The sequence below is a fragment of the Engraulis encrasicolus genome, chromosome 15, assembly GCF_034702125.1.
Source record: "Engraulis encrasicolus isolate BLACKSEA-1 chromosome 15, IST_EnEncr_1.0, whole genome shotgun sequence".
In the NCBI taxonomy this organism is placed as follows: domain Eukaryota; kingdom Metazoa; phylum Chordata; class Actinopteri; order Clupeiformes; family Engraulidae; genus Engraulis; species Engraulis encrasicolus.
Genome location: NC_085871.1, coordinates 7,996,467 through 8,008,966, shown reverse-complemented (window position 1 = coordinate 8,008,966; position 12,500 = coordinate 7,996,467). Strand labels below are relative to the sequence as shown.

General features: G+C 44.4%; 1 protein-coding gene across 2 annotated transcripts in view; it reads left to right on the top strand.

The window, feature by feature from the left end:
- The window catches only part of tmtc1 (transmembrane O-mannosyltransferase targeting cadherins 1), a 93,158-nt gene that overhangs the window by 3,232 nt on the left and 77,426 nt on the right, over positions 1–12,500 (top strand). For both annotated transcript variants that reach the window (XM_063216944.1, XM_063216943.1), the window contains exons 2-3: positions 1,435–1,612; positions 9,575–9,648. In XM_063216944.1, the coding sequence (XP_063073014.1) occupies positions 1,435–1,612; positions 9,575–9,648 (252 nt within the window). The remainder of the gene's footprint in view (positions 1–1,434; positions 1,613–9,574; positions 9,649–12,500) is intronic.

The following is a 12,500-nucleotide window of genomic DNA, read 5'->3' as shown; positions in this document are numbered from 1 at the left end:
ACACACACACACGCGCGCACTGCTCACTCCACTCGTCCCTTTAGACAGGAACACATTAACCTGCCTATCTGCACATCTGCGTGACGGAACGCTTCGAACCAATCAGCTAATCCCTGTGGTCCTGGTGAGCGACGCTCAGGGGGGACTTTTAATGCACACACACACACACACACACACACACACACACACGCACGCACGCACGCACGCACGCACGCACGCACGCACGCACGCACACACACACACACACACACACACACACACACACACACACACACAGGGAGGGATTTTAATGCTCTCTCACTCAGCGCCAGGCCACCTTTCACAGCAATCACGGGCGTGAAATATGGCCACCAGACAGCCCTGACCTTGTGCTTAGAGCAGACCTACTGCTCTTGCTGTTGCTGCAAGACAGGATTCCCCTCCCCCATTCTCATATTTAACTCCCTAGAGACAGAGAGAATGTGTTTGATTAATGCTCTCAAGGGGAAACTTGTTTAAGATTGAACATCCTTCAGATCTCCCCTTTGCAAGACAGAGGAGTTGACGCTGATGATCTATATTCTGTCAGGAGATTCTTCTTTTTTACTGAAACAAAGGCAGCCTTTTTGCATCTTCATTATCAGAGTGGTTTTCACCTGTGTCGACTGCTGCATGTAGCTTAATTAGAAAAGCTCTTTAGATGGGACTTTGATTTAGATGGGGCTATTATGATGGGATGAATTATAGCGAGTAGAGCATACATTCTTGCAGCAAGACGCCCACTCCCCATCCCTTCTCCATGAATCTAAGGAGGGGAGAGTGAATAAGAGAGAGTGTCATTTAAATCTGTCTGGACCAATTCAGCCTAATTCAGTTTAGTGGAGTGATGTTCTAAAGAGGTGTTCCCAGCCCAGCACTGCAGACTGTGTGCCGAGATATCCCTGGTAATGCTAATCCCGATGATATAAAGGCTCCTCCTTCTGATGTTCATCCCTGCCACACCATTTTTATTCTCGCTCCACTGGATTACCTTTGCAGTAAGTCTTGAGAAAAAAGTGTCCATGTCAGTGAGTAAGAGGGAAAGTGTGGTCTAACAGTTAATACTTGGTCTTGGGATTGGGATTTGATCTCTCAGCATGTAGGATTAGTCCGTGTAGAGTCGGGGGAGTGAATATCCAGGAATCTGTATCCTCATCCAACCGCCCGCATCATCATTTGTCATCCCTGTAGAAGTCATTGAGCCTTCACACTGCTGTAGATGGGCTCTCTTACAGGAACTGTTCTTAAAGAAAGACACATCAGAAAAGTATCTTCAAAGGGACGATGATGATGATGATGATGATGATTACAAAGACGAAGAGGAGGTAGAGCAGTAGCGAGGAGCCACCCTGATTATCATAGTAAGGACGATAACGTTAACAGTTTGTTAATCGTCTGTTACTGTGTGTTGTGCAGGTTGAACATCCTGCTGGGCGGCATGGAGCCGTTCCACTTCCACGTGGTGAACGTGTGTCTGCACTGTGCGGTGACGGCCATGCTCCTGCACACCTGCGAGTGCTGCGTGTTTGAGGACCGACGCCTGGCCTTCCTCACCGCCCTCCTCTTCGCTGTACACCCCATCCACACAGAGGCCGTGAGTTCACATACTGTATACACACATACACACACACCAAATAATTAAACACCAGCATTTGCTTGGTGGTCCACAGGTCCTCCTGATCGGTGTGGTGTATGTCTGAGCGCATGCGTATGCTCTCTCTCTCTCTCTCTCTCTCTCTCTCTCTCTCTCTCTCTCTCTCTCTCGCTCTCTCGCTCTCTCTCTCTCTCTCTCTCTCTCTCTCTCTCTCTATCTCTCTCTCTCTCTCTCTCTCTATCTCTCCCTCGCTCTCTCTCTCTATCTATCTCTCTCTCGCTCTCTCTCTCTCTCTCTCTCTATCTCTCTCTCGCTCTCTCTCTATCTCTCTCTATCTCTCTCTCGCTCTCTCTCTATCTCTATCTCTCTCTCGCTCTCTCTCTCACACACACACACACATTATTAACATACAAATGTAGAAACATGTACAATGTACACATATACTGACATGTGCATGGACTCACACACACAGGCATTAGCATACAAATGTTCAAACATATGAAGTACAATGTATAAGCATTATGCTGTAGAAATGTAAACACTCTTACATACACATGTAATGCACAAACATAAACCCACAAAAACATATGTGCTCTTCACACAATCACAAACAGTTTGTATGCGTATTATACCCTTGTACTAAGAAATACTGGGAACAAATGTTTATGATAAGACACAGTCTTCTCTGCTCAATATGAAATTTCTCCTCACTGCTCCTGCTTGTATTTAATGACTGGAACGTGCCGTTCTCTTCCTCCGCCACAGTCTCCTTCTCCTCCTTCAATCAGCTGCCACTGGCTGTTTGGCGGAGACGCCTCGAGGCATTCTAATATGACAGCTGTCACGTTTTCTTTTTATTGATTTTTTTTTCACTGAAGAACACTGCAGCGAGTTGGGTGAATCTGCCTCATCCCTTGTCCGTCTTCTGGAGTGACGGATACAGTGACGAGAGAGAGAGAGAGAGAGAGAGAGGGAGTGAGGAAGAGACACACATGGAAAGAAAACAGATGAAGAGACAGATGAAAGCAGCAACAGCTATGTGACTCTGAGTGACTGCTTTGCCTTAAGCATTAGCATTTCCAGTTATCTAGGGAAAAATGACCATAAACTATTCATAAACTGCTTTTAACCACAGATGACCATGAAGCACATAAATGAAGTGTTAACGGCGTGGTTCCATATATGCGCAATTGTATGCCATAGTCCAACCAAATTAGCATTTTATGGTCACATTAGGCAGCATTATGTTCTACATAATAGTCACCCTAATGAACAGTAGAGTTGAGTACCGAGTCGTGCATGATTTCTAGGGGGGTGAGTGAGAATAAATATAATGAAGTTCTTGTTATTGTGGTAATGGGAGAGGAAAGGAGAGGAGAGGAGATTAGGTAATAAAGGAGGAGAGCAGAGGAAAGTGGTGGGGAAGAGGGAGTTGCAGAGGAGTGGAATGGGGAGGTTGGTGGGGAAGGAGAGGTGGAGAGGAGAGCGGATCGGGAGAGGAGATGAGACCCGATTCTGTGGTACAAATGCAGTGTAGAGTGATCCTGCAGGAAAACTGGAATGCTGTGCCGAGGTTTGCACACCAGCCCTTCCATGGAATGCCAAGCATCCCTGTGTGCTGGGGTTACGGCTGGCTGCAGATGTAAATCTCTCTTCCAGCAGCAGGCTCCACGAGGACTCTCATATCCTCATGCCCTCGCTCATAGTGACAGCCCTGCCTGGCTGCCTGCCTGGCTGACTGCCCTTTTCAGCTGTTGCGTATATCTGGTGATGCAGGAGACTGACTGCGCCCACAGCCCCCATCCGCCATCCTTATATCCACGAGCCCTCGACCTGCATACTGATTTTGTTCTACTAGTGTGTGGATGGCTGTGCTGCGTTTCGGTTGAGGTCATGCGTTAGTTTAATGACAGATCCAGCAGATGTTGCTGTAAGTGGTGCATGGAGACTCCAGGTGGTGGTGATTGGCACATGGAGGGGCACTTGGCATGGCAGGAGTTGGCACAGGAGTCACATTGCTGAGGCTGTAGGTAGTGGTGGCGGCTTGGAAGTATTTTGTTTTGTTGGGTGTGTATTTAACAAGCTCTGTGTTATGGTTGAGGGCACGTGTGCATACTTATACTTTCACTCAGAGAGAGAGAGAGAGAGAGAGAGAGAGAGAGGATCATCAGCCAAGTCAGAATAAACAGGTTACATCATTAGCACAGGGGACCAGCTGGAGCTCATTTCATTTATCCTGAGAGAGAGAGAGAGCTAGTCTAATTTTGGTGGACAAGCAATCTCATATCACAACGTAGAGTGGCATGCAAACAGCTGGCCTGGTAAATACTGTACAGAGTGGAGGAGAAAACGACTCATTTTCTCTCATTCAAAATTTGTAAGCGTGTGTCCAGCTGCTTCCCTATTTTAGAATATGAGTGAGTGAGTGAGTGAGTGAGTGAGTGAGTGAGTGAGTGAGTGAGTGAGTGAGTGAGTGAGCGTGTGTGTGTGTGCGTGCGTGCGTGCGTGGGGGTGGTTAGAGAGAGACATTATATCTATGTGGAAGTGCCTGTCTGTGTCAGATTGTTCTGAAAATGTTTGTGAGGGAGAAAAGTAGAGAGAAATGGGTTTATCATTCCTTAGCGATAGACAAGGGTTAAAAAGTCACCACTCTGCAGCTGCAGCTGTCCTCCCCCTGGACAAGGTGATATTGGGGATGTTTTGGAGAGCCCTCCTCTCCATTCCCCCGGGCCAGCATGGTGGCCATGCACATCCCTGTGAAAGACACTCCTGTTCCCATGCTCAAAGGCCTCCATTGACAGAGGAGACAACCAGGCATGTGTGGTGATGACGTTCTGTGGCCCTCCTGTGCTCTGTTCTAGAGAGAGAGAGAGAGAGAGAGAGAGAGAGAGAGAGATTGAACATTGATGTTACTGAAAAGAGAGATGAAATATGGTTTAACTTCAACTTTTTTGTCCCCAAAAGGGGTGATTAGGTGTGCAGCAAGTCATAAGCACATATAGACAGCAACAACATATACCACAGGACAGACATAAAGTGCATTGGTCAATAAAAGGTTAAAATTACCATAAATATGGTTATAAAAAAATATAAAAACACATCATGAATAAATAAAATAAGAACATCATCATACAATGAAATACCATAAACAACACCAGGGATCAGGTCAAGAACTCAATCAGGGGGATGTGAATTTGACAGGGAGATGGCACTAGGGACAAATGAAAGCCTAAATCTGTTGGTCTTGACTGATGGGAACCTAAAGCGTGAGCCAGATGGAAGTAGCTGAAGTAGCTGAGTTTAGAAGGAGACTGAAAAGAGAATATGCAAAAGACAAATTGAATGTCTGAAATGAATATTGATTTATGCTGAGATAGGGAAAGGACACAAACCAACATTACATTGACGCTGAGGAGATTGTGCATGATTATCGTGTGTGTGTGTCTGTGTGAGTGTGTGTGTGTGTGTGCGTGCGTGCGTGTGTGGTTTGGATGTGTGAATGCAATCACACTTTTGATGTGTGGCTGTGTGGCTTCTTTGATGGACATAGGGGCCCAATAAAATGCCTCTTAGTAGAATTCCAGTTGAGTTGGGTAATTTCCTTCGTCAACGGCCTTTTCTTCCTGTGTTTTCAGACTGGAGCCAATATGCAATTACCACTCAACCACCCAACATATCACAATCATCCAATAACAATGTCACACTTGGCCTGTGTGTGTGTGTGTGTGTATGTGTGTGTCTGTGTGTGTACAGTATGTTTGCGTGCATGCTTGTGTGTGTATGGGGTGGAGTTGGGTCTTGGAGGTAAGAGTGGATTGGGGAAAATCCCCCTGTGGAGTTAGTGGAGGCCCCTAGACACACATCACACACACACACACACACTCACACGCACACGCACACGCACGCACACACACACACACACACACACACACACACACACACACACACACACACACACACACACACACACACACACACACACACACACACACACACACACCCCATTTGAACACTATGTAATCAGGTCCAGATGCTATGCTGTGCAGTGCTCTCTGGGTGCTGGGTGTATCTGTCACACAGTGTTTCCCCTCAGGGCCTGCTCTGCCTAAAACCTTCTGGAAGGACGTCTGCGCTGTACTGATATTTCAAAACATGCAGGGGAGGGATATGGTCACAGAATTAAGCCAAGAGCAGGGGATGACAGAGGGATGGAGGAGAGGGGGATGAAAATAAAGGAGAAAGCAGTTAGATGTGTGGGTGATTGAGAGATAAAGAGAGAGGACGGATAGAGGACAGAACCTTTCTTTCTCTCTATCTTTCGGCCTGTCATTCTGTCAGTCTCTCTCTCGCTCTCCCCCCCCTCTGTGGTCTTTACTCTCTATATTATCCACAGCTGTCCTCTCTCCACTGTGCTCCATCATCAATAAAACATCTGTTAGGTCGGTCCACCCTCTCTGTTGGAGGAGTGCTGTGCTTTCACTGCGTAAAAGGGATGTTTACACACTAGTTTACGCACTAGGGCTGTAACGATGAAACGCTCAACTCACGATTCGGTTCACATCACAAATTTTAACCCATGGTTCGATACACCCCAAGATTCTTTAAAATGAATTCATTTGCTTTTTTTTTTTTTTTTTACATTTGCCAACATTATACAAAGGTGTTATGTGTATATATCATTGTGTTGTTTTATTTTTAAGATTATTATAGAGATGTATAACCAACATAACAAAGTATATTGAGCAGTCAAGGATGCCGAGTTGCCTATATGAGTGAGAGGGAGGAAGATAGTTCAGCAGCAGAGTCAAAAATAACAGGTTTTTTTAAAAGAAAAGATATATTTTGTGTGAGTTATACTTCTGTATTCTCGGCTGGGCGTTCATTCCGTTTAGTCTCGCAAAAATGCTTTTTAGCTGCACTATCAAGAAATGTGCCCTCAGATCCCTGCTCTCTTGTGCCAAACAATTCACAATCTTCCCTCCATTTAGCAGTGTGAGTGGAGAGCCATATAGAAACACAGTGGTGCTCTGCCTCATTGTAGGTTTGGCAAGCTCCAAGTCTGCTGCACTCGCAGTGGCTCACGTGGAAGGGAATGTATTGCATGTAGTGTAACAGCAGAACAAAAATTGTTTCCACACAATTTTTTGAAGTTTTATGTTATTTGACGGCAAAATCGATATAGCAATGAAAATTCGATGTATTGCACATCCCCATCTGATGGCATAAGGACAAGGAGAGAAGAAGAGAAGGGGCTGGCTGTTTGTCAGGGTCTCTGCGTGACTGTACTGTTAGGCTGGAGGATTCAAGGACTGGGTTGCAGGACTGCTTGCTATTCAGTCATGCTGTCCACCTTCATTCCAGGACTTCATGCGTCAAGGCAGTGACCTAAAGCCTGGATTTATGCCTCACCATCTTCTCTCTCTCTCTCTCTCTCTCTCTCTCTCTCTCTCTCTCTCTCTCTCTCTCTCACACTCACACTCACACTCACACACACACACACACACACACACACACACACACACACACACACACACACACACACACACACACACACACACACACACACACACAAGAAGATACAAGATACAAGATATTTTATTTGTCATGTGTATATATATGAAACATATATATACAATGAAAAGCTTCCCTGCTCTAGGAGTCCCAAAAAAAGGTTAAAAAGAATGTTAAAAAGGAAAAAAAATAAAAAATAAATAAAAAGTAGGAAAAAATATATATTTAAAAAGTTGAAAAAATGGCAGGTTGGAGATGTTATGAGTGGATTTCTTCCTATGTTGGTGATTTTGTATTCAACAGTCTGATACATTGAGGGAAGAAGCTGTCCCTGAGTCGGCTGGTGTGAGCACGTAAGCACCTGTATCTCCGGGCAGATGGTAGAAGGGTGAAGTGTGTGTAGCTGGGGTGGTACGGATCAGCTATGATTCGTTTGGCCCTCCTCAGACACCGCTGGTTGTAAAGATCCTGGATGTTGGGTAGATCTGATTGGATTGTCCTTTGAGCAGATTTGATGACTCGTTGGAGGTCTCTCCTATCTTGGGCAGTGGTGTTACCATACCAGGCTGTGAAATTACCAGTTAAAATGCTTTCTATTGTACAGCGATAGAAGTTGGCCAGTATCCTACTCTCCATTCCATATCTGTGCAGCCGTCTCAGAAAAAACAGTCGCTGTCTAGCCGTCTTAGTGATGCAGTTGATGTGATGAGACCAGCTGAGATCCTCCTTGATGTTGACTCCTAGGAATTTATAGCTCTTAACCCTCTCCACTGCAGTATCAGCGATGTAAATTGGCTGGTGTGGCTGGTGTTGTATCCTCCGGAAATCCACAATCAACTCCTTTGTTTTGCTGACATTCAGGAGTAGATTGTTATCCACACACCAGGTTGACAATGCCGCCACCTCAGCCCTGTAGGCCGACTCATCTCCATTTGTGATGCAGCCAATTACCGTAGTGTCGTCAGCAAACTTAATGATGGTATTGGAATTGTGAATGGCTGTGCAGTCGTGTGAAAAGGGAATAGAGTAGGGGGCTGAGCACACATCCCTGGGGCGCGCCGGTGCTGAGGCAGAGTGTGGAGGAGGTGAACTTGCCCAGTCGCACTGCTTGAGGCCTATCGGTAAGAAAGTTTAGAATCCAGCTGCAGAGTGAGGGATTAAGGTTTAGAGATTGCAACTTTAACACTAGTTTGGATGGAATAATTGTGTTGAAGGCAGAGCTGTAGTCGATAAAGAGCAACCTCACATAGGTGTTACTGTGATCAAGATGGGTAAGAGCGGTGTTCAGTGCAAGGGCAATGGCGTCATCAGTTGATCTGTTTGACCTATAGGTGAACTGAAGTGGGTCAAGTGCAACAAGAATAGATGATGTGATATGCATCTTGATAAGCCTCTCAAAGCACTTCATGGCTACAGATGTAAGAGCTACTGGTCGGTAATCATTCAGACAACTCACTGTAGATTTTTTAGGGACTGGGATGATGGTAGTCCTCTTGAAGCATGCAGGGACAACAGACTGCTGTAGTGAGAGGTTAAAAATATCTGTAAAGACATCAGCTAATTCAGATGCGCAAGCTTTAAAGCACACGACCTGGGATGTTGTCAGGTCCAGGAGCCTTGTGAACATTCACTTTCTTGAACGATGTGTAAACGTCTGTCACAGATAGCTGGATGGGGCAGCAGTCACTCTCTAGCAGAACTTCAGGCTTAATGTTGGATTCAAACCGGGCATAGAAGGAGTTCAGCTCCTCAGCAAGATTGGCAGAGCCTTGATCTGAACAGGTGTTTCTGTCTTTGTTGTCAGTGATTATCCTTAATCCCTTCCACATATTCCTGCTATCTGAGTCCCTGTAGTAATTTTCTATTTTTTCCCTGTACTGCCTCTTAGCCGACTTGATGATTTTTCTCAGGAGTCGTAAACATTATGCCAATGTCATGTTTGACGGTGCCAGTGTTTGACGGTGACATTATTAGGGCCGTCTTTACCATAACCGAATGTCACTTATTGACAAAGTCATAAAATCTACATGACATTGGCACCTGCATGACTGTGTTATGACACTGTTATGTCATATGTATGACACCGGCGTCAAGTAAAGTGTGTAAACCTTTTACTCTACCCACTATGTCACTCTCAGTCGCTACCATTCTACCTATGTCTTTCTTTCTCTCGTTCCCATTCTCTCTGCCCATTTCTCTCTCTCTTTTGTCTCTCATTCCCTCTATATTTCTCAGCACCTCCCCCCTCCATATGTGCTGTTAGCTCTACCTGAAAGTGACATGTTTATGCTTGAAGTGCTTCTGAAATACTACCCATACATGATGGACCCTCATACTCTGTTCATGCCTTTAATATTTGCTGAAAAGCCCAACTAAAACTGTGTGTATGTGTGTGCGTGTGTGCGTGCGTACGTGCGTGCGTGCGTGCATGCGTCTCTCTCTCTTTTGCAGGTGTCTGGCATTGTGGGGAGGGCAGACGTGTTGGCATGCCTGCTATTCCTCCTGACATTTCTCTCCTATATTAGGTAACAAAGCTTTTTGTCTTACATATTTCCACCCTGTTAAAGTTCACATATACTGCACGTATAACTGTAATTGAATGCACATGCTTCCCAAATGCTTGTAGTATTTCATTCGAATATCAAAAACGAAGTTATAGTGTGGAGTGCTTCTGTAATTAAACTGATGTAAATATATCACCAGGTCCAGTGTAGTATACAGTGCCCTCCATAATTATTGGCACCCCTGGTTGAGATGTGTTAAAAGCCTTAAAATAAATTCAGTGTTTATTGCAGAAGAATACTGTCACACTGAAAATTGTAGGAAAATGTAGCCTTCAACTCAAAAGAATTGTAAGAAAATAAAAAAATCCCTGACTAAAAAATAATTATTTTTCATTAAATCACCTGTTCCACAATTATTGGCACCCTTAACAATTTCCAGGAAATAAATATAATTGAAGCATTTCTGTCATTTCTACAGTAGTTTACAAAGTTTACCAGAGTATGTAGGAACATTTAATTAGTAATTCATCACTTCCTGTTTCCCTGGGGTATAAATATGACGTGACACCAAGGCCATTTCTCTTATCCACTCTTAAACATGGGAAAGACAAAGGAACACAGCATACAAGTGAGGCAGATGTGCGTCGACCTTCACAGGTCAGGCAGAGGCTACAAGAAGATTGCCACTCAACTGCAGCTGCCCATATCCACTGTGAGAGGAATAATTAAGAAGTTCAAAACAACTGGAACAGTGGTAAACAAGCCTGGACGAGGACCCAAGTTTATTTTGCCACCACGCACAGTGAGGAGGATGGTAAGAGAAATCAAAAGATCTCCAAAGCTCACTGTTACAGAATTACAACAAATGGTAGCTTCCTGGGGTCACAAAGTCTCCAAATCAACCATCAGGCGCTGTCTACACGCCAACAAGCTGTTTGGGAGGCATGCACGGAGAAAACCTTTCCTCACTCACAATCATAAACGCAAGCGTCTGGAGTTCGCCCAGCGGTATTGGGGCTTCAACTGGGACCGTGTGCTTTGGTCAGATGAGACCAAGATTGAGCTTTTTGGCAACAAACACTCTAAGTGGGTCTGGCGTGCCACGAAAGATGCGCATGCTGAAAAGCACCTCATACCCACTGTGAAGTATGGGGGTGGGTCAGTGATGCTGTGGGGCTGTTTCGCTTCCAAAGGCCCTGGGAAGCTTGTTAGGGTGCATGGCATCATGAATGCTTTGAAATACCAGGACATTTTAAATCAAAATCTGTTGCCCTCTGCCAAAAAGCTGAAGATGGGTCGTCACTGGGTCTTTCAGCAAGACAATGACCCTAAACATATGGCCAAATCTACACAGAAATGGTTAACCAGACACAAAATCAAGCTCCTCCCATGGCCATCTCAGTCCCCAGACCTCAACCCCATTGAGAACCTGTGGGGTGAGCTGAAGAGGAGAGTACAGAGGAGAGGACCCAGGTCTCTGGATGATTTAGAGAGATTCTGCAAAGAGGAATGGCTGAAGATCCCTCTTTCTGTCTTTTCCCATCTTGTGAAACATTATAGGAGAAGATTAGGTGCTGTTTTGTTGGCAAAAGGGGGTTGTACAAAATATTAACAACAGGGGTGCTAATAATTGTGACACACATTATTTGATGTCAAATAATTATTTCTTTATGTGGGATTTTTTCCCCACTGAATAAATGCACTTGTATTGAAGGTTGGATTTTTCTCTTTTTTCCCATTAAGGTCCCATATTATTTAGAGAAAAATAATAATAATTGGAAGCTAAAAAACACATCTCAACCAGGGGTGCCAATAATAATGGAGGGCACTGTATATGCTAGTAACATGACATGCATGAAATGCATCGATGTAAACAGCGTTTGCTTTAAAGCACGCTGGGAGGATTCTAAGTCTTTGGAATTTGACAGTAGGCCTATATTTAACAGTATTTTTCTTTTTGATGAGTTGGAAATTAGGGGGAGGATATAAGAACTGAAGAAGAAGGGGGGGAAAGCCAGACTCCCTAGACACTTAAGCTGTTTTCACACACATCGCTACTAGTTACTTGCTCAGCAAGTGAATTCAGTAGAATATCTATGTGTTCCAGCGAAGCGAGGAGGTGAGGAGGGTACAAGCGATGCAATGTGGGCGGATTCCAAGATGAGCATATTTTAACTTTGGGCGAGTCGAGTAAGCGAATAACCCATTGGAATGCACAGTTCGGATTCTTGACAGTTAACTTCTCGCATTTGCAATGGCAGTTAAACCCGCTGGAACGTTTTGTGAATCTTTCATGAGCGAGTGGTGAGAAAGCGAGTGAGCAAGAAGCGAGTAGGCCTAACCAGTAGCGACGTGTGAATGTAGCTTTACGCAGCCATAATGAAATATGTTAACATACAGTAGTACATAGTCCAATGTGGTCATCAATTTAGACATGCAGGCTAAGCAGCTAACTTTACCCCATGGAAAAAGGAATTCAAGTTAAGTTTCAAAGTGCTTTTATTATCAGGGCTGTTGTTTTACCAAGTGTATAGACACAGTCACTAGGTTTACATGACGTTTTTTAATTCTGAATTAATAATTCCGAATTAAATTGTTCCGCCGAGTTTACTCTGATCTTTCATTTAATTCCGAATTGTGAGGTATTTACCTGACGTTTTCAAAATGGAATTCAGCTTTATTCAGAATTAAAGTCCCATGTAAACGTAGTGATTGCCATTCATACCATGTTAATATCAAAGTCATTATGTTCAGTGTTGTAAAGCATTTTGGGAAGCAAGGGGAATGGAATTAAGATTTGCATGGAAAGTTGCTCCTCTCTCACACCCTGTCTCCCTTTCCCTGTCTCCCTTTCTCTTCATCCCTCTCTTTTT